Source organism: Trachypithecus francoisi, unplaced genomic scaffold (genome assembly GCF_009764315.1).
Source record: "Trachypithecus francoisi isolate TF-2019V2 unplaced genomic scaffold, Tfra_2.0 Lachesis_group8, whole genome shotgun sequence".
NCBI classification, from domain to species: domain Eukaryota; kingdom Metazoa; phylum Chordata; class Mammalia; order Primates; family Cercopithecidae; genus Trachypithecus; species Trachypithecus francoisi.
Genome location: NW_022681473.1, coordinates 2,221,567 through 2,243,801, shown reverse-complemented (window position 1 = coordinate 2,243,801; position 22,235 = coordinate 2,221,567). Strand labels below are relative to the sequence as shown.

Sequence of the window (22,235 nt, the reverse complement as noted above, 5' to 3'; positions counted from 1 at the left end):
GCTCTAGCTTCCTCAGCAACACTCCCTAGCAGAGCCTCAGGAAAACTCAAAAACGTCCCTGAGCCCCTGGGTGGATGGGCAGGTCCTGGCTAGGACAGGAAGAAGCAATGTCCCACAGCCAGTCCAGGGACACTCATGCAGGCCCTGAAGGGCAGGCCCCTGGGAGTCAGCCTGAGCCATCACCAAGCTCCCTCAGGAAAGGACAGGTCAGGTCATGAGCCCAGCAGGTGCAGCCAGGAACCAACCACATCCAGATCCGCCTAGCAGCACTCAGCTCCTGCCTGCCGACCAGGCTCCAAATGACCTTCCAGGAGGCACAGCTGGCACCCACCGAGGCCCAAGGGGAGCAGTGGATCCATACCATTCATTGTTCCCAGCCTGCCCAGAACACAGGTTCTACCCAGAGGAACACCAGACAAGGCCACTGCTCTAAAAACCTTCTCCCAGGAAGCTCCGGAAACGTGCTAGTAGGAGGCAGAGCTCCGCGCCCACCCCTCCCCTCTCTGATTCTACCCCCAAGCAGGCACTGGTACAAGGCACCTAGTGTGAGCAAGGTGCGAGAGGGGCCGGCATGGGGCAGGGGCCGGACAGAGAGCTCTGCTAGCACCAGCTGTGTGACCCTGGGCAAGTGTCCGCCCTCTCAGGCCTCTACCCAGCCAAGATGGATGATGAGCTCAGAGGAGTCTCAGCCCTGGTGGGGACCATGGTTCCTCCCGACTCAGGTCCCGGCTGGCTGGGCCTTGGAGGAGCATCTAAGGCCGCCTGGCTTGATGGAGGCAGTCTGCTATGGGCACAGAGCACTGCCCAAGAGCTTCCAGCTGTAGCCAGGGCCTCAGGGCCTCACACCTGGACTAGAGACCAGCCTCCCAGGCTGGTACCTTGGACGAGGGGTCACAGTGCCAGCTTGAGCCCAGGAGGTCATGCTGCAGTGAGTTATGACTGCGCCACTACACTCTAACCTGGGTGACAGAGTGAGACCCTGCTTCAAAAAATAAAAAATAAAAAAACTTCTGGGAAGGGGCCTGTGGCCCGTGAAAGGTTAGGAGCTCTGGAGGGACTGCGCTTTCTAGGCGTGGTCTAAGCACGTGGCTAACAGTCCCTGAAGGAGCTGTCGTTACCCACTTTACAGATTCAGGAAAGGAAACAAGAGGCCATGGCCTGCACCCACAGGGGCTGCCGGGGCAGCTCCCCGCACTGGACCGGCCCATCGGTGCCCAGAGCTGGTGCCCAGGACCACAGAGATTGCTGTCTTACTTCCTTAGGCAGGAGGCCTTTGAACTACCTTAACATACAGGAAAAGAGAAGAGAAACGCCCTGTGGACTCTGGCTCCTTCCATCTCCAGGCAGCGCCCCACAGGTGGGATCCGCCTCAGCCCCAGCCCACCTAAGAGGGGTCAGCAGGGTCACTCTTTCCTCCTCACCCAGACTGTTCTTCCCACCAGCATCCCAGAGTCCAACACGGACCGTGCAATCCTGGCCCCTGAGAGAAGCTGGAATCTGCCAAACAGAGGCACTGCCCATCCCACCCACTCCCATCCCCCAGGCCTCCCCAAGGACAGGACATGGGACTCATGCCCTGTGCAGGGCCCAATAGAGGGGCAGCAGCCAGGGGCCAGAAACCCATGGGACCCTGGCACCATGAGGACCCAGGGCCACAGTGCACCTGCCCCCACCCCAGCACCCTCCTAGGTCAAATCACACTTAATTCAATCAGAGTTCTCAGCCCTGAGATGCCAGAAGATACTCCAGGGACTCCAGAACATTCTTACCAGCCTCTCCGCACTTATACATTTTAATTTAAATGATCTTTTATAATTTTTAAAAAGCAATAGATTTTTAATTAGAAAATTCAGATGAGCAAAAATGAAAAGATTAAAACCCACAGCCCACACCCAGGGGTGACCACGATGAAGGCTTGGCGTCTGCTGTCTGGGCCATTCCACATCTGGACATCCGTGCATTCTGGCCCAGGGAGCACCCTCAGCCCACCACATACAGCTTGTATCTGCTGATGACAAGCACCGTATTCCACATCCCTATGCCAGTCAGGCCCAGTCATTCTAATTGTCCTGCAAACATCTTGGCCCTGCCTGGATCCACCTGGCAGCATCAGTGTCCATATTCCACAGTCCTGCTTTGCAGAGTCAGGGCCGGTCACCCCAGTCCACGGTTATCAAACCAGACCCAACTCCCAACAGTGAGCCTGCTGGGCACGGAGCCCTCAGTGCTGCCTCACACCCTGGGGAGAACCTTCCCTCTGATCCATGGACCAAGCAAGTCCCCCCACAGGGGTGTCTACATGAGCACCTACAGGGAGTCACCACGTGGTAGCCAGGGGCCGGACCATCCGGCTTCAGGGCTGACCCCCTCACAGGGCAATGTCTTGCGAGCAGCAGAGGTCACCGCTCTGAAACTCAAGTTGCACAAACTCAGGGTTCACATCTTGGCCTAGGCACCCACAGACCTCCCTAAGCCCCTGTGTGTTGAGCTCAGTGAAGGGCCCAGCACAAGGAGTACACGCATAAACACGGCTACCGCTGCCCCAGCCCCAGCCCCAGCCCCAGTCCCCGGAAGAGGCAGGACGCCCAGGGCGGCGTGACTTTGAGGTGGCAGGCAGCCTGCCAAAGGGGCATGATAAAAGGGAGGTGGAGCCTGCCCAGGGGACCGAGGCCAGGAAGGCTAAAGAGCCCCCAGCCCCGCCCGCCCCCTGCACCAAGGACAACCAGAACATTCCACCACTTGCCCTGTGGTTGCTGCACCCCCATGGAGCTGCACTGGGCTCCTCGAGCAGCCGCTGATCTGGGAGATAGAGGGGGTGATTTTATCCTTAGCAGAAAACAGCCTCTACCTTGCAGGTCAGCGAGAACTTCTGAAAGGCCTTCTGTATTCCTGCCGGCTGTTTCACCCACTGGCAGGTAGGGATCAGGCTCACCAGGCACACAGTAAGGTCAATGGTCCCCCGAGGTCACAGCCGGCAGAGGCTGAGCCAGGGACGGAGAGTCCAGTTCCCCACTCCGACCAAGCACAACCCAGGATCCTGGAATCCACCCCGCCCCCTACTCCCCACTCCCCACACCCTGACAGCAGATACATCCCTGAAAGACCCCCGAGGACCCCCGACTGGCCCCACTTCCCTGGGCCCCCTGCCGCTGCTGCCCCACCTACCAGCTCGGGGGTCTCACCCGAGACTCTTCCACCAAGAGTCTGCAGCCCTCACCCAAGACCCTCCCTGTCTGCTCGGCTCACTGGGAAGAAACCCGAACCCCAGGCTGGGCACGGCACACGGACCCAGGTTCGGTCCCTGTCACTCTGGGCTGGGCCCTGACTCACCAGTCCAGGGAGGGTCTCCTTTCTGCTCCTCAAACCTCCAGGTCTTCCCTGCCCCCGACACCCTTTGCCTGTGGTTCTCGCCAGCAGTGCCCACCCTCCCCTTCACTCCACTGGCCCCTCGCCTCAGTCCTGGCACTCTAAGCCATCTAAGTCACAGACAGGGTCACCCTCTACTAGGAGAGCAGGCCCCAGGGCACACAGAGGTCAGCAGAAATTGCCTGCAGGATGGCACATGGGGGTGTGGGAGCACGTCCCTGCCACTCAGTAACAGGTGGGGGTCTTACAGGGGGCACATGGGGGGATCATGACAGCTTACAGTCAGGTGGTGGCAACATCACAGGTGGTTCCATCACGCCAGGAAGAGATGGTGCATTCTGAAACCAGCGCCCTTTGCTGGGAGCCCCCAGGCAGGCGTCAGGCTCAGGAGCAGGCCCGTCAGAGAGAGGAGGCAAGTCAGAGGGAGATAGAGGGGGAGATGGGGCGGCCCTAGACACCGCCTCTGATGGCCACGCTGCCCTCATCCACAGCCACACTCGAGTCCAGAGTCCTGTCTACCTTGCAGGCCTGGCGGCCCCAGGAACAGCCATGAAGACCCACCCAGCACCCACTGATCCGGAACCCAAACCACCAGAAGGCTCCAGCCAGGCTCCCAGGGGCTCTCCATGAGATACACCCACAGCGACGCCCCTCAGCCCAGGGAAGGGCTCGGAGTCACTTGTAAATCCCAGAAAGACACAGTAGGGCTGGGTCTCATCCCTGGACAGCTGCTGAGATGGCAGAAGGAGAAGCAATGCATCCCAAGTGTACTGGGGCTAGGCTGGCCAAGACCACACGCACGGAGAGGCCCTCTCCAGACCTTCCCCCAGGAGAGCAGACGGCAGACAGCTGCACCCAGTGGGTGCTGGAACCAGCATGCCCCATCCATTTCTCTCCCTGCCCATCCCTCCGTCCACCTACCCCTTTCTCTCTTCACCCACCCACTACTTCATCTATCCAGCTGTCCACCCATCTACCCGCCACCCATAACTCACCACAATCCATCCCCCCATCCACCTGCCCATCTCTCCCTCTGCCTACCTGTCCACCCCCAGGGTACCTACTCCATGCCAGGCCCCGCACTGTCTCAGGCAGCACAGGCTGTTTCCCAGGGTCCACAGCGGCCACAGGCCTCAAATTCCCGAGAGCCAGAAGCCTGGAGTTGTGGGTGAGAGCAGGGACCACGTAAACAAAAGCAGCCATGATCTGGGCTGAGTACATCTAGGCCCAGCACCAGCGCCCTCCCGCACTCCAGACACATATGTGTGCGGGCGCAAAGACAGGGCCTTCCCAAGCCTCTCACAGCGCCAGGCCATGGAAGCTGGAGGGGAGGAAGGGAAGAGGGGCCGCCTCCGCCCCCGGCCAGCTTACCCAGTCAGCAGCCTTATCTCCTCCACACTCAAGGTTCCCTTCCCGGACAGAGCTTCAGAGGCTATTTCAGGAACGACAGCAACCGGCCCGCAAATCTGCGAGGCGGCCTGAGATGCCATCCCCTCTGAGGTGGAAGAAATGGGGGGCATCAGACAGCCCCGCAGGCCTTCGAACAGCCCTGCACACGCAGACCGAGTCCCACACACTTAATCACACCTGACCTGTCACCAGGTCGGACACCAAGTTCCAGCCCCAGAACCAGAGACACATGAGGACAAACTCAGAGACACAAAGTGGCTGCCCAGGGCCTCTCACCCACCCCAGGCTGCCCCCAGCCGCAGCCACTGGCTCACAGATCGCCACCCCGGACCCAGTGGAGGCCAGGAGAGGGAGGCCCATCTGACTCCCGGACACCTCCTGGAAGCCCAGGTCCTGCAGCAGTACCACCCAGGACAGGGGCCTCCACAAGAGGCCACACCCCCAGGCAGCAGACAAGACTGACAAGAGGGCCACCTGCACAGGCAGCGACCCTAAACCAGAAGCAGTCCCACCCCAGCCTGGGGCGAAGTGCTCCTCCAAAGGCTTGAAGCAGTCTTTGGTGCCAGAGAGAGATCTGGTCCCCCACTGTGGAGACACACCTACCTCCCTCTCATAAGGGCCTCGGAGCATCCAGAGACAGCCCTGGCCACAGCCACCTGGATAGGGAGCTGCTCCCATCCAGCCCCACCGCCCCACCAGAGCAGAGTCCCCAGCATTCCCCGGCAGTGGGCACAGGGCTTTGGCAAAGGGTCCTATGCAAACTTGTGGTCCAAGGTCCCGTTATAGCTGGGCTGACGGTCCCTGTACCTGAGAGGCCTTCCAAACGCATGGACACAGACTGGAGCCTTTCTCCAGCAGGCCTCAGAGCCGCAGGAAAAAAGGGAGGGAGGAAGGGAAGCGGGAGGAAGGGAGGCGGCCTGTGGAGGCCAAAGCCTTGAGTTGGGAAGTAGGACTGATGCACGGAGTAGACAAGTACCTGTACCCACAGGGCTGCTTAGGGGCTTGGGCACCTGCTCCTCCCTTGGGGTACTGCTGCCCTCCACCAGCCACAGAGCCCCCTGAAAGACCAGGGATATGAGCGCAGTATCTGTCCAGCCAGAGAAATACAGGCCAGCAGCAAAGGCTCCACTGCCCTGCAGCCAACCTGCCCGGCCTGCCCACAGAGAATCAGGTCACTCAGGGACTCGCCCTGCCCCGGAGTCCTGCCCCCAGCTGGGCCACAGGCTGGTAGGGGTCTGGGCCCTATTGCGTCTCCAGGGCACTGCGAGCAAGGACTTGAGTGACGGGCACCCTGGGGGTGGCAGTCAGGACACCGAGGCCCGTCTAGGTTTCGGAGGAACTGAGCTTCCACATCTGCACTGGGGTGGGGCTCTGGAGCCTAGAGGAGAAACAGTTGTTCACGTCAGCTACTATTAAATTCACTTGTCTGTAAGACTGCAAAACCACACACCTTTTCTGGCTAGCAGGTAACCACATAAAAGAAAAAAAAAAAAAAAACAATTCTTACTAAACCAGTCCTCTGATCCAGCCGCAGGTTTTGGCCGCAGGTTTCTCCGCAGGAAAGGAGAGTGGGTTTTAAGCAGAAGTGAACCCCTGCCCTGATTTCACAGACTCCAATCATCTACCTCTGAGGCCCAGGCCTCTCGCCACATAGGGGGAACTCTTCGTAGGCAGGAGGGCTGAGGGGGCCTCCAGGGTGGTCTAGGGGGAGGGACCACGCCCTCACAGTCAGCTGTTCACCCCCAGGGCTGCCCTCCACCATGGACGGAACAACAAGCTGACTTGTCCCTGCCTGGTTGGCTTAGAGGAAGTCAGTACTACCAGTCACCATAGTGCCACAGTCTGCCCCGCACAGAGGGAGCTACAGACTGGCAGTGACCCCTACATACCCTTAAAGGAACCAGAGCTGTCTCAGACTCCCACAGCTCCTCATTACCTGAGACAGGTAAGCCTTCACCTGTTCCCACTAAGCCCTGCAGTGAGGAACTACATGGGGTTCTCCTCTAGGAACCCCGATTGCCTCACCGCTCCCCCGCCCCTGTTATGGCCTAAAGTCAGGGAGTGTCACATACGTGCTTTGTCTCTGCCCAGCTCCAGGCAGGCCACACAGCCCCTGGACACCACGCCCCACATCCTAACCTCACACCACCAGGCACCACGGGGCGCCCAGAGGAGACAGACCACAGTGTCCCCACCACTGCGTCCCAGGGAAGTCTGCCTCTCCTCGTTTTACGGTTGAGGTAACATGGCCAGCTGGGAGCTGGGTGCAACCTCTGGTCTGTCTGCTCCAGAGCGCCATTAAGCCCCTGTGCTGGGAAGGAAGGAAGCCATTCACAAAAGCATCCCAACAGCCCCAAACCCTCCCAAATGGGCACGTGGATCAGAAACGCACCCTAGCAGGTGGGGCATGGGCACAAATGGAACATGTCAGCAAACCAGAAGTAATGTAATACAATATTTGTTGTCACTTATTTAGTGAGGACCTAACTAAGGCCTACGTCGCAACTGGTGGATAGGTGGTTCTTTCCTCCTTCCCTTCCCATTATTTCTTGGTCATTGACTTGCTGAGGAAATCAGGTCGTGTGTCCTATGGAGCATTCCCCACCACTGGGATTTCGCAAGTGGCCTCCGGTAGTGCCATTCAGCGTGTTCCTCTGGCCCGAGTATTTCCAGTTAACTTGTACTTAGAGCACGAGGTTTGGTGAGATCGATCCATCCATCCATCCAGGCAAGGAAGCATTGTGGATGGGAGCACTTTCTGTGCCCCGTCCAAAGGCCTTCACTGCTTTGGAGAGGTTGGCAGCTGTGGCGCTCCATGCGGAATCCCTGACCTCACCAGGAGCTGGAGTCTGGCAGGACTTTAGCAGCACTGCTGCTTCGGGCATCTGCGTGAGTCTTGAAGAAAGAGGCAACTTCATGAGCTGCTGGGTTTCCCCAAGTTACAGTTCACAGGGGAATCACAGCAGGGACACATGTCAGATTCTCTCCATTTACTCTGCCAGGATTCAACATCATGAGTGGTCTCCCTGTCGACCTCCACAGATCATCAGAGAAATGCAAATCAAAGTCCGCTGGTTTTGCCCCTCAGTATCAGAATGAACTTGGGATCTGAACCCCATCGATGCAGCTCATCCACTTCCTCTGTTATTTTCAGTGAGGCTTACCCACTGCATCTTCAGCCTGGGGAGAAGGGGGAAGACAGGGACACCTTCAAGTCCCACTGACATGGCCCTAGACGGCCTTTGATAACTTCCCTGCCTTCTGCTGTGATGAATACTTCAGGCTTAGCTTGCACATCTCCCGCCACAACCTGGAACCCGCCAGGGGCCCTGGTTTCTTTCAGGGGGAAATGGTACCTAGAGGCCACAGTCTGGGGTCTAGAGATGCTCTTAGCTACTGAGTGGTCCTTGGTCCTGGGCCTTTCCAGTAAACAGAGATATTTAAGTAAATGTCATCATGGATGCATACTGGTAGTCCTCATTCAAATGTAGGGATGGAGGATTTTTGCTTAACCTCTTCTAACTTACATCTATTTTTTTTTTCTCCCATGCCAAAAGTTTCCACTTTTTTTTTTTTTTTTCAACTTTTTAAACAGGTTCAGGAGGTACAAGTGCAGGTTTGTTACGAAGGTATATTGCATGATGCTGAGGTTTGGCGTGCAAACGGATCCTGTCTCCCATGTAGTGAGCACAGCACCCACAGGTAACTTTTCAAACCTTGCTCCCCTTCCTCCCTCCCCACTCTTGTATTTTCCAGTGTCTCTTTTTCTCATCTTTATGTCCACATGTATTCGATGTTTAGCCCTCACTTATAATCAGTAAGACCATGCAGTATTTGGTTTTCAGTTTCTGCATTAATTCCCTTAGGATAATGACCTCCAGCTGCATCCATGTTGCTGCAAAGGACATGATTTTCATGTCTGCATAATATTCCACGGTGTATATATACCACATTTTCTTTATTCGATCTACCATTGACAGGCACCAGGGTTAATTCTATGTCTTTCGCCATGAATGTATAGGTGTATATGTCTTTTTGGTAGAATGACTAATTTTTCTTAGGGTATACATTCAGCACATGAGACTGCTGGATCGAATGGTAGTTCAACTCTTGGTTCTCTGGGATATCTCCAAACTGCTTTCCATGATGGCTGGACTCATTTACATTCCCATCAACAGGATGTAAGTGTTCCCCTTTCTCTGCTGCCTCTCCAGCATCTGTTTTTAGACTTTTTAAACAAAGGCCATTCTGACTGGTGTGAGATAGTATCTCACTGTGACCTTGATTTGCACTTCTCTGATGATCCGTGATGAGCATTTTTTCAGGTGTTTGACTGCTTGTATGTCTTCTTTTTAAGAAATGTCTACCATATCTTTTTTTTTTTTTTTTTTTTTTTTGAGACGGAGTCTCGCTCTGACGCCCAGGCTGGAGTCCAGTGGTGTAATCTCGGCTCACCGCAAGCTCCACCTCCCAGGTTCACGCTATTCTTCTGCCTCAGCCTCCCGAGCAGCTGGGACTACAGGTGCCCGCCACCACGCCCAGGTAATTTTTTGTATTTTTAGTAGAGACGGGGTTTAACTGTGTTAGCCAGGATGGTCTCGATCTCCTGACCTCGTGATCCGCCCACCTCGGCCTCCCAAAGTGCTGAGATTATAGGTGTGAGCCACTGTGCCTGGCCATTGCCCACTTTTTAATGGGGTTGTTTTTTTGCTTGTTGATTTGTTAATTCCTTGTAGACGCCAGATATTAGGCCTTTGTCAAAGTTTGCGAATATTTTCTCCCGTTCTGTAGGTTGTCTATTTATTCCCTCTACAGTCTCTCTTGCTGTGCAGAAGCTCTTTAATTAGGTCCCGCTTGTGAATTTTTTGTTTTGTTGCAATTGCTTTCGAGGACTTAGCTATACATTATTTGCCAAGGCCAATATTGAAAAGGGTATTAGGTTTTCTTCCACGATTTTTTCAGTTTGTAGTCTAATGTTTACATCTAATCTTTATTATTATTATTATTATTTTGAGATAGAGTTTCGCTCTTGTCACTCAGGCTGGAGTGCAGTGGTGCAATCTCCTGCCTCAGCCTCCCAAGTAGCTGGGACTACAGGCACGTACCATCACACCCAGCTAATTTTTGTATTTTTAGTAGAGACAGGGTTTCCCCATCTTGGCCAAGCTGGTCTCAAACTCCTGACCCCATGATCCACCCACCTTGGCCTCCCAAAGTACTGGGATTACAGGCATGAGCCACCGTGCCTGGCCACATCTAATCTGTCTTTAATTTTTGTATATGGTGATAGATAGGAATCTGATTTCATTCCTCTGCATACGGGGAGCCAGTTATTCCTGAGCCATTTATTGAATATGAAGCCTTTTCCCTATGGCATATTTTTGTAGATTTTATTGAAGATCAGATGTCTGTAGATGTATGGCTTTATTTCTGAGTTCTCTGTTCTGTTCCATTGGTCTATGTGTCTGTTTTTGTATCAATACCATGCTGTTTTGGTTACTGTAGCCTTGAAGTATAGTTTGAAGTCAGGTAACGTGATGCCTCTAGCTTAGTTTATTTTTTGCTATTTGGGCTTTTTGGTTCTACACCAATGTTAGAATAGTTTGTTCTAATTCTATGAAAAATGACATTGGTAGTTTGATAGGAATAGCATTGAATCTGTAGATTGCTTTGGGCCATGCGGCCATTTTAACAATATTGATTCTTCCAACCCATCAGCATGGAATGTTTTTCCATTTCTGTCATCTATGATTCCTTTCAGCAGTGTTTTGTAACTCTTGTGTAGAGATCTTTCACCTCCTTGGTTAGATGTATTCCTGGGTATTTTATTCTTTTTGTGTCTATTATAAGTGGAATTGCATTCTTGATTTGGCTCTCAGCTTGAACGTCATTGGTGTATAAGAATGCTGCTGATTGGCCAGGCGCGCTGTCTCACGTCTGTAATCCCAGCACTTTGGGAGGCCGAGGCGAGCAGATCACGAGATCAGGAGATTGAGAACATTCTGGCTAACACGGTGAAACCCCTTCTCTACTAAAAAATACAAAAAATTAGCCGGGCATGGTGGCAGGTGCCTGTAATCCCAGCTACTCAAGAGGCTGAGGCAGGAGAATGGTGTGAACCCAGGAGGCGGAGCTTGCAGTGAGCTGAGATTGCACCACTGCACTCCGGCCTGGGTGACAGAGCGAGACTTCGTTTCAAAAAAAAAAGAAGAATGCTGATTTTTGCACATGGATTTTGTATCCTGAGACTTCATTTACAGTTCCAGGAGACTTTTGGCAGACTCTTTAGGGTTTTCTAGGTATAGAATCTTACCGTCATCGGTGAAGGGAGATGTTTTGAGGTCCTATTTTCCTTTTTGGATCCCCTTTTCTTTCTCTTGCCTGATTTTTCTGGCTAGGACTTCCAGTATTATTCTGAATAGGAGTGGTGAAAGCGGGCATCCTTGTCTTGTTCCTATTCTTAAAGGGGAATGCGTCTAGCTTTTACCCATTCGGTATCATATTTACCATGGGTTTGTCATAAATGGCTTTTTTTTTTTTTTTTTTTTTTGAGACGGAGTCTCGCTCTGTCACCCGGGCTGGAGTGCAGTGGCCGGATCTCAGCTCACCACAAGCTCCGCCTCCCGGGTTTACGCCATTCTCCTGCCTCAGCCTCCCGAGTAGCTGGGACTACAGGCACCAGCCACCTCGCCCGGCTAGCTTTTTGTATTTTTTTTTTTTTTTTAGTAGAGACGGGGTTTCACTGTGTTAGCCAGGATGGTCTCGAACTCCTGACCTCGTGATCCGCCCGTCTCGGCCTCCCAAAGTGCTGGGATTACAGGCTTGAGCCACCGCGCCCGGCCCATAAACGGCTCTTATTATTTTGAGATATGTTCCTTTGATGCCTATTTTTGTTGAGGAGTTTTAAATGAAGGGATGATGAATTTTATCAAAAATTTTTTCTACATCTATTGAGATGATCATACGGTTGTTTTTACTTCTGTTTATACGTGAATCATATTTTGTAAAACCTCCATTCTTGGTGACACCAACACAATTACTTATCTTAACCTGCAATTCCCATGCAGCACTCTTAGAATAATAAAACAAATAGTATCACAACAATGATGTGGTCACTGCATGCAGCTCTATTTGTCTTCAGCAGTAACCCGCTAGAAATAGGTCACCTGAAATCAGTCCTTCTGGGTGGTTAAGCCACGAACTCAGCACACATTTTTAGGCTCATTTGTTTCATTTCCGTTTTGAGGGACTGCTTTTTCTGGGTAAGATTTATTTAGGGATTTTTCACTAAGCAATTAGGAACAGCTTTTTTAAAAGTATGCAAACTATTTACATGGCTCCAAAGTGAAATCTGTAAAACAAGGTGTGTTCAGGGACATCTTGATTCCATACCCCGCTCCTTTTGAGGTCAACTTTTAAGATCTGGAGGCTTCCATTGCTTTTGTTTTTAATACACATCTAGACTTGCATCTTCCTGTTTATCAGATGAAGAATAGCTGCTATATTTTTATTCACTGTGCTTTTTCACTTAAAAAGTATCCTGATATGCTGGGTGTGGTGGCTCATACCTGTAATCTCAGCACTTCGGGAGGCTGAGGTGGGAGGATTGCTTGAGGCCAAGAGTTCAAGACCACCCTGGCCAACACAGCAAGATCCTGTCTAAAAAATAAATAAATCCTGATAATCACTCCACAGTAAGAGAGATCTATGCATTCCTTTTTTACAGCTGCATAATATTCCACACATCTCTGACTCAACCAGTCTCCTACAACGGGCATTTGCAGTTTTCCAAACAGTACTTTCACAAGCAGCCCTTCACACGTGGCTTTTCCTGCCTTTGCCGATGCCGGTGCCTTCAGGTAGGTTCCGGGGAGGGGGACTGCTGGGTCAGAGGTCAGTGCAGACAGTTTTGCTAGATGTTGCCAAATCCCCTCCTCACGGAGTCTACCCTCTTGCATGCCTGCTAGCAAACGCCAAAGGATTTCTGCCAGCCTGACGGGACCTCAGTGACATTTCCTTGGCACTCCTCTCACCAGGAGTGTAGGTGGCACCTTCTCACATGTTCAAGGGCCCCCTGTGGGTTGCTGAACTGTGAGTGGTGTTCATATCTCCTGCTGGCTGTGGGTTTTCTTCTGTTTTCAGAAACTCTTTCTATAGTAAAGAGATTAACCCTTCATCAAACAGCACATTCCCCCAGCCTGGCATTGGCTGTTTCCCGTTAAGTTTGCTTTTTTTTTTTTTCCTCCTGAGATGGAGTTTTGCTTTTGTTACCCAGGCTGGAATGCAATGACGCAATCTCAGCCCACCACAACCTCCACCTCCCAGGTTCAAGCGATTCTCCTGCCTCAGCCTCCCAAGTAGCTAGGATTACAGGCATGTGTCACCACGCCCAGCTAATTTTGCATTTTTAGCAGAGACGGGTTTCACCATGTTGGCCAGGCTGGTCTTGAACTCCTGACCTAAGGTGATCCGCCTGCCTCGGCCTCCCCAAGTGCTAGGATTACAGGCGTGAGACACCATGCCCGACCAAAGTTGCTTCTTTCTTATGTGGTCAAACACATAAATCTCCTGCTCCATGCATCTAGCTTTCAAGTCATAGAAAAGTTTCTTCACTCTCAGGTTAAAGAATTCCAGGTGCTTTCTTTTGGTACCCAAGTGGTTTTCTGACCCCCTGGAAGTCTATCCTGGTGTGTGATGTGACAAGTGGATACAGTCTGATCACTTTCCACGTGGCCACTCACCCACGCCGCAGCACGCAGGAAGCTGCCCATCTGTTCCCCACTAGTTGGAGATGCCGCGTCTGCTTTTACTAAAATTCATATACAATGGAGTTACATGCGGTTTTAAAAAGCTGTTCCATTGGTGATCTGCCTGCCTATAAGGCAGTGTCATGCTGTTTTAATTAGCAAAGCTGTATGTTTTATAATATTTGAGCCATCCTAGCCAAGAGCACAGACGTGACTCTTCACAAGAGAACAGCTGGAGACGTCATGGAGTAGAATGCCAAGCCCAGGGCCCGCCAAGATCAAATGCTTGAAGCGCATGGCTCCTGGGGCTGCTCAGACACAGCCAGAAGAGGTTCCCGCCCCCTGTCTCCAGCTGCTCCCCTCTGTGGGGCAGGGTGGGGATGCCTCTGGGAGGGGTCTGCCCCTCTCAGTCAGAGATCCTTCTGCTCCCTCCTCTGAGCTACCCAGGCTGCTCTGAGTGGAAGTCGAGGAGGCAGCCCCTGGCCCCAGGGTGGGGTGAGGGGTCCCAGTGCAGCTGGGCTGTCTCCATGCAGAGGAGCGGTCCAGGGCCGAAGGGAGTGCAGGGGTGGGGGTCCCTCTCCAGCTGCTCTGCCTGTGGTTCCTGCTTTCTGAATCTCTTCAAGTCTCTGCCTGGAGCACGTTCAGCCAGGAGCTGGGGAGAGCTACTCAGAGCACCCTTTCAGTGCACCCCAGAGTGTGATTTGGGAAGGCAGCAGAGAAAGGCGTGCACCTTAGCAGATATGGAGGGGAAGCCAAGAGCCCCCATCCCCAGGGAACCTGCACCCTCTGGGTGAGGGCGGCCAGAGTTCATCCGCTACCAGAGTTCATCCGACACAGGCACAGAGCAAGGCTTTTGGAGCCGCCTCTCAAAGGGGACAGTCCTCAGGGTGCTTCCTCGTGGCAAGTGCTAGGTGGGAGTGGGGGTGCCCGTGGAAACAAACTGGACTTGAGGCCAGGAATAGTGTGTCACCTCACTCGAGACCACAGCATCCTAAGGGCTTTTGGGCATCCTAAGGGCTTTCTGGGCATGGCATGAGCAAAGTGGCCAGGCCTAGCTGTCTCATCTGTAAGGAGACCCAAATGTCCCCATCTGTGTGTGGATGAGCGAAATGGGGAGCAGAGCCCAGGTCCCAGGTCCCAGAGGGGGTAGGAGCATGTCCTGGGGTCAGCTCCCCAGCCCGGCTCTTCAATCAAGAGAAGTTCCTGCCAGAGGTGGCCAGGCAGATGCCAACAGACTCCAGACGGCTCATCCCGACAGTCCCGTGCTGATGACGGAGCCACCACCCTCCTGGGAGCCTTTCTGCTGGTCCATCCCACACAGTACCTGGGACCACAGTCGGGTCCTTCCGGTGCTCAGAGCCCTCCAAGGGCAACGACAGTGCCGATCCCATGGCCCCGAGCCTCAATCCTCTGAGACAAGGTTCCCCAACCCCAGGTCCATGGCCTGTTAGGGAGCAGGACGTACAGCAGTGAGTGTCAGGTGAATGAGCATGACCACCTGAGCTCTACCGCCTGTTGGATCAGCGCTGCCATTAGATTCTCACAGGAGCACAAATCCTATTGTGAACTGCGCATGCGAGGGATCTAGGTTGTGTGCTTCTTATGAGAATCTAATGCCTGATGATCTGAGATGGAACTGTTTGATCCCAAGATCACCACTGTCCCAGTGGAAAAATCTGTCTTCCATAAAACAGGTCGCTGGTACTAAAAAGGTTGAGGACTGCTGCTCTGTGGGGAATGGTGTTTCCGCAGAAGGGCTCAGGCACCCCCTTGCACACACTACCCTTAACCTGGATCCTTCTGGAAGCACCACGCCTGCTCAGACAGACCCCACACCCTGAACCAAATAGTAGAACTTCCCAGGAGATGGTCGGGAAGTGGGAAGACACCTGGGTCCCATCATGGATCTTCCCCAGCCCCAGCCAGGGCCTGCTCCCCAGAGAGAAGACCCTGCCCAGTCAGCACCCACCCACATGCAGCTCCCAGAAGGGGGCTGGGCCGGGCAGCGGAAGCCACATCCCATCACATGGTCAGATGCCTCATGTAAAACTGGCCCCCTGGACTAGGGTCACACGGCATCGCTGTGGTCACCCAGCCGGTACCACAGACACCAGCCGCCTCCCTTCATCAACCACCATAATTTTGCATCCATGAGGTCTGGAGTTTCTCATGGTGCTCCGAGGAGGTGCTGGAAAGACACAGCCACCCACCAGGAAGGGGTGTGGAGGCCAGGACGTTCTCACCGACGTGCCTGCAGGGACCCCAGGCACAAGCAGAGCATAGTGTAGGAGCGCCCAGGGGCTGGAGTGACCCGTGGTGACAGCAATCCCATACTGGCCAGCCCCAAGGCACCTCCTGAGAGTGAAGCCAGACCCTGCCGCCCTCCCCTCTGTAACCAAATACTTGGGGTCTGGGTCAAAGTGGCCCAGGATGGTGATATTCATTGCCCCATTCTCCCCTCCAGCAGCAGATGTTGGGCTTCTGGAAGCTTCTCTGCAGCACCTCCCCAGGCCGACACCATGCTCTCCCGACACTAGCCACACACCAGCATCTCCCCTTGGGCGTCTGCTCTCTCAGCTCCTCCTAGGCCTGGAATGTTCTCCTGGCACCACGTGGCCTTGGGACCTGTCTCCTCCCACAGGTGCCTGAGATGAGATTGTCCCAGCCTTGTTGTTCTTGCCCGTGGGCAGAGTCTTGAATCACAGCGAGATATCGCAGGGGCCAAAAGGCAGTTTGGAATGTCAGGGCTAGGGAGGGCTCGTCCACCTCCCAGACAAGGCTGGCGGAATGCAAGGGACTGGGGGCCCTGCCCAGGGCCAAGCAGGGGCTCAGGACCAGGACACGTGTGTCTGCACCTTGGCTACAGCGACCGGTGGCATTCCCATCACTGGAAGGCATGAGTTCCCTGGACCTGCTGCATCAGGCAACAGCCCTGCAAACAGCACCCCTGGGACTCGAGGATGCTTGCTCGTCTGAGCAGCTCTGGATCACCCTGGCAAGGGCGTCGAGCGTAGAAGGAGCAGACTTGAAACCAGCCTGACAGCAGGAGCAGAATTCTCAGCACCCAACGCCTTTAAAAAGAGCGGCATCAGCCACCCGAGTAGAATTGCCTGCCAATCCCTGTCACTCTGATACCCGCGGTGGGCACGGTGCTCCTGCCCATCTCAGCTGCCCCCAAAGGCGCTCAGCTCCACACAGCCTGTTTCCAGCTCTGGAGCACACATAGGGTGGGTTTGGAGCTGTTCACCCTTCCTGTCCTCTGCAGGATGTGCCACATGCCAGGATGGCACGTGGCAGAACTCATAGCAGCAGCTGACATGCCAGCTCCCTGGCTCCAACCACCTGACCTCGCCACTGGACGGCCCAACTGCACCCCAGGCCCTCACACCCAGAGGAATTTCATCCCATCGGCACCCAGGAGTGTCCCTGAAAAGCCCCTCCCTCAGACCCGGCCCCACGACACATCACAGCCAACACATTATGTGTAAAGGTTCCAGGACCTCGCAACTGCCAAGTGAAAAGGGACCCCCTCGCCTCCAGCACCCCAGGGTTGTAGGCTCAAGCTGCGAGTACCATGCCCACAGGGAGCTGTGGCTTCAGTGCCAGGCACGGGCGAATGTTCCCTCCAACTGAGGCACCCTGCACTGAGGGCGCCAGCACCAGTAGCCTCTGCCACAGAGGACAAGACGCAGACTCAGAAGGCCTAGGACCCTGGCCAAGGCGGCCCAACCATGGGGCCATGCGCAGACACAAAACCCTGCCGCCTGCTCCACGCCCACCAGGCACTGCCCAGGCCACCTCAAGGACCCAAGTCCCTACCACACTCCTGACCCCCTGTCCCCACACAGGCTGGGGAGGCCCTTTCTCCCAGACTCCAGGCTCTTTTGCCACCTGGACTACCCCCTCCCCAGCTGATGGCCAGGGGTAAGGGATGCCTGTGCTCCCCCCAGCTAGAGTGAAGCCAGAGTCAGGCACTCAACATGTTGGCAAGAGTGGATCCAGAAACACCGGGCTGGGTCTGTAATGGAGGTGAGGTGACCCCCGACAGCCAGAGGATGAGACCAAAGGCTCAGGCCCCACAGAAGGTGGCACTGGGAAAAGCCCCAAAAGGAATTCGCAGTTTTACTGGGAACCTAGGGCTGAGGAGTCTTAAAGAAGATGGAAAGAGACCTGATTGTCCAAAGAGCTCCATCCTCCTCTGTGCCCAGCTCCAGCACCTGCTTCAGCCTCCAGCCTCCCTGCCCAGCTGCAGAACAACTGCCTAGCAGCTGCCTCGGACTCCAATGCTAGAGCCTGGAGACAGGAGGGCACTGAGGTCCACAAAGTTGGGTGCTGCACCCTGAGAGCTGGCCTCTGCATGGCTTTGTCTTTTGGGGAGGCAACCAGATCAGCCCAATCCACCTCCAGGACCTGCTTCTGGCTCCATTGTTGATTAACAAGCATCCGTGAGGGTTCTGCCAACACCCCTGGAAAGTTCTTGGGAAACAGGGAAAGCCAAGGCTGTGGGAAGGGGGACCAGGGGCTGCTGAGCCAGGCTTGGGTTTGAGGGCCTGTGGGGGCTGTCTCCATGCACTCCAGGTATCCCCTCAAATCCCTCTCCTTGACCACAACCAGGATCTCCAAGCATCTCAGCAACCAAAATAGATGCCAGCTGGATGTCCACACCCCTGACCAAGGCTCACAGCAAGGGAGCTAGGACCTCTGGGTGCAACAGGGCTGTACGGATCCCCATCCCCTCAGCTAAGATGGGAGCTGCCCCCAGTGGGGGCGCAAGCAGCCACAGATAACTGGGGGTGTTGGGGGTAGGAAGCCTAAGCGGGCAAGGGTCGTGGCCCAGGTGCTGTGTCCACCCTGGCCAGCCCAGGGAGGCCAAAAGGAACACAGGAAGAGCTGCTCTCCTGGGGGCGGGGGTTCCCCAAGGAGGGGACAGGATATCCTCACTGGCTTCCCCAGCCACACACAGGAGAGTTCGCCTAGCCCTGTAGGGTCAGCGGAACACCGGCTCCTGCCTCAACCCCCCTGCACACACGCCTGGGCCCTGGCTCTTCAAGGCCAGGCTTGTCGTCTTCAGGTCAAAAATCACAATACTTCTCATTTCACAATCCACCGAAGGACAGGGCCCTGTCTCTGCCACCACTGCCAAGACTTCTTACAGCCACACAAGGACTGGACAGGCGCAGGGCTGGACCGGATTTTGTGAGGCTGTAGGTGGCCTCCAGCTACTCTGCCATCCTGGCTCTATGACCAGGTCTCCCCTTGAGAGACTGGTCGTGCCAACCTCCTAGAGCACTGAGGGTGGGAGTGCATCTCCCAGGCCCACACCAAGCCACATGTCCTGCCCAGCCAGGGTCCACCTCCAGTCCCACTCCGCATGGAGGTACCTGGGAGGGGGCTGTTCATGACAACTTCCCAGGGCCAGGCACACATCTTACAGGGACAGGGCCCAGAGCTGGAAAGGACCAGCCCCAGGTCTGGCCACTTCACAGAAGCATCTCTTTCCTGGCCACCCCCTCACAGAAGCCATCCTGCCCCTGTCCCCGGAAGCTGCCCCTGTCCCCGGAAGCTGCCCCTGTCCCCGGAAGCTGCCCCTGTCCCCGGAAGCTGCCCCTGCCTTGCCAGCTCTACGGAGGCTGGGCAAAGGTGGACTCTGCTGAGCAAACTTCCGAGACCTAAACAATCCAAATCAGGAAGAAAACACAAGTGCAAGCAGAGACTTCCTCTGGGGCGCGGCGAGCCCTCTTCCTCCTCCTCCTCCGCACGGGTGGCTGCAGTGAGCGCAGAGGCACATGTCCACAAACCTGAATACAAGCGAGAATGGAGGGGGTCTGCAGGCACTTTGTCTTGGCCTCTGGCTGAGGGGGTCTTCCCACCCCTGGACACCTCAAAGAGTCTGGGGTCCAGGAGGCAGGTGGCCACCAGCACACAGCACCTGTGAATCTGGCATCTGCTGGACATTTGCACAGTGGCATCGGACTTGGGTGGGTTCCCCTAGGTCACTGCACACAAACATCTCCCAGACCCCAGGCCAAGCCCCTGCGGCTGCACCCATGAGCAGCGCCAGCTCCTCTCACAGACCAGCAGCAGCTGTGGCTCAGGCACCCACTGACATGTCAGGAGACAGGGGCTTGGGAGCTGGGGTGGGGAAAAGTCTCCAAGACCACACCCCAACCACATCTTTGAGGACAGAGGTGGTTGCGACATCCCCTTCCTGAAGTGGAAGGCCACCTCTCAGCAAGGAAGGCAGCAGCCCTGCGACCTCTACCCCACCCCCTCACCTGAGACGATGCTTGAAGCTGGTTGGGGCCTGGCTCCTGCTGGTGGCAGCTGCCAGCAGGCATGGAGAGGCCCCTGGATGCCCTCCAGCCAGTTCTCTACTGAGCCTGCCCAAGGCAGAGGAGATGCTTCCACCTGAGGATGCTCAGGGAGACCACCCTTCAGCCCTCAGGTGAGCCCCACGGCCATCAGCCATAGGATGGCTGGGTAGAGGCTCCCAGGCCAGAGGCTGGCACCACACCAAAAGGCCGCTGGCTGGGCAGCCAGGAAGTAGGGCCACGGGGGCGGCGGGGGAGGGCCCCAGGCAGGCACTGAGGAGAGCAGCCTGGACCTTTCCGGAGGTGACTTCCCGGGCCCATCCCCGAGAAATCTAGTGCCCAGCCCTGCTCAGGCACGCTGTACCGGGAATTGGAACCACCTGGTAACAGGGAGGGCCAGGAGCCTCTGCTACCAGCGCTACCGTCTGCGGGAGCACAGCTGCCTCTGAATGAGAGCTGCAAACGTGCCTCTCCACTCTGCATCAAGCCAGGTTTTCATGAGCTTGGTTCGGTTAATGTGAGGCCGGTGGGGGCGTCCCATGGCACGCTGAGCCCTCAAGGAGCACCGCCACCGTCACCTTCCTATCCTGGACAGCCCCCTTCCCCAGAGTACAACTGCGCCTCAGAGGGGTCTGAGATGTGGCACCAGCTGGACATCAGGCGCCTTCTCTCTTGGGGGCCCCTGAGCCTCGGGTCTCAGCCGACCTTGAGGAGTTCTCTTACTGAACCCAAAGGTGCGCTCCCCAGCAGGCTTCTCTTCCCAGAAGGAATCACACCTGGGCCGACCCTCCCGGAGGTGTGGCGCCAAATTCTGGGCTCCAGGTGGTCCCCTCCCCAGCCGGCTCCCTCCCCATGCTGGGCCTGCGAGCAGCTGCGCACCCCCAGACACAGCAGCGCCCCTGAACTTCAAGGGGGAGTGCAGTTTGTGTTTCTGCCTTTCCCCACTTCCTTCCCTCCTCTGCTCCAGGGTCGCAGCCCCTACGGGGCAGGTGGCGCTGGGACAGAGCTCCCCCACACAAGCTCTCAGGAAGCACCTTCGTGCCGGCCGTCGCCGGTGGCGATACTCACACGGCGAAGTGGTAGACGAAGCATTTCCAGCCGGTGGGACGCTCGAGGAAGTTGTAGACGCGGCCCTGGACGTGGGTGCGCGCCAACAGCGGGCGGCGCGTGCTGTAGATGGAGACGCGCGGATCTAGGCTCACCCGCGGCCGCGGGCCAAGGTCGGAGGCAACTGGTGGCGCTGCGGGCGCGGCCGGGGAAGCAGGGGGCGCGGGACCTGGGGCGCCGGGCGCGATGGGCGCGTAGAGCGCGCCGCCCGCCGGACCGCCCTCCACCAGCTCCAGCGAGAAGGGGCACTTCTTGGCCAGGCCCGCGCTACCCCGCCGGGCGCCTGGCAGGCGGCCCCAACCCCAGCGCTTCCTCTCGGCCCTGGGCGGGGAGGAGGCCGCGGCCATAACAAGGAGAGCCCGCAGCGGGCCGGCCCGGGAGGCGGCACTGGGAGCTGCAGCGAAGGCGAGCGCCCAGGCACAGTGCGGGCAGCCACTGCTGCCAGCCCCGCCGCGGGGGGCCGCTGCCGGCCCAGCCCGGGCGCTCGGGGCGGGGCCGGAGGGGGCAGTGGCCGAGGACCGGTCTCATGGAGCGGAGGGCCCCGCCCCCGCCTGCACGCCCCGCCCCCGCCAGCCCGGCGCGCTCATTTCGTCCCTGCCCGCGCCCACCGGCTTGGCCCGCCCTCTCCCTCGAGGACCGGCTTGGTCCCGCCTCCGCCTCACCCCCTGGCTTGGCCTGTCCCGCCCCCGCCCCCGCCCACCTGCTTAGTTAGCCCCACTCCTGTCTGCAACTACCCCGCTTGGCCCCGCCCCTCCTCGCCCACCTGTTTGACCCCGCCCCTATGTGCCTTTACACCCCCCCCCCCCCCCCCCCCCGGCTTGGTTCCGACTCTCCCCGCCCACCTGCTTAGCCCCGCCCCTTCTGCATCTCCTCTGCTTGCCCCTGTCCTGCCCTCACCCACCTGCTTGGCCCCCACTTCTGATGCCCGCCTGCTCTGCCTGGCCCGGAGGAGGACCCCAGCTGAGCCAGGGAGGAAGGGGTAAGGCCAGGCTGATACCACCACAGAACTGCACAGCCCGGGCAGGAGGGGCGGGGTAGGGTGCCGGCATCTATTTTCCCTCCCTCTGAGCCGCTCTGGAGTTGGGGGTGGTGGGAGGAAAGGGATGTCCTGGGTGAGGGTGTGCTGGCCCCGCGATCACTGTGAGCGCCCCCAGGTGCCCAGGCGCACGAGCTGTGGGCGGGGAATACGCTCGGGTCGCTTCCCACCGGGGCCCTTGGACCAGGAGGGTGAGATGGAACCACCAATTGTGAGGTACCCCCCAGTGGGAGCTGTGCGGGTGCTGCTGCAGAGCGG

General features: G+C 56.5%; 1 protein-coding gene across 3 annotated transcripts in view; it reads right to left on the bottom strand.

Moving 5' to 3' along the window:
- The window catches only part of KCNQ1 (potassium voltage-gated channel subfamily Q member 1), a 401,184-nt gene extending 379,687 nt beyond the window's left edge, over positions 1-21,497 (bottom strand). Inside the window, exon 1 of one of the 3 annotated variants that reach the window (XM_033207531.1) lies at positions 20,903-21,497. In XM_033207531.1, the coding sequence (XP_033063422.1) occupies positions 20,903-21,288 (386 nt within the window). In that variant the 5' untranslated portion in view covers positions 21,289-21,497. The remainder of the gene's footprint in view (positions 1-20,902) is intronic. The other 2 variants (XM_033207530.1, XM_033207529.1) reach the window with 2 other exon arrangements.
- Positions 21,498-22,235: the final 738 nt, after the last annotated feature.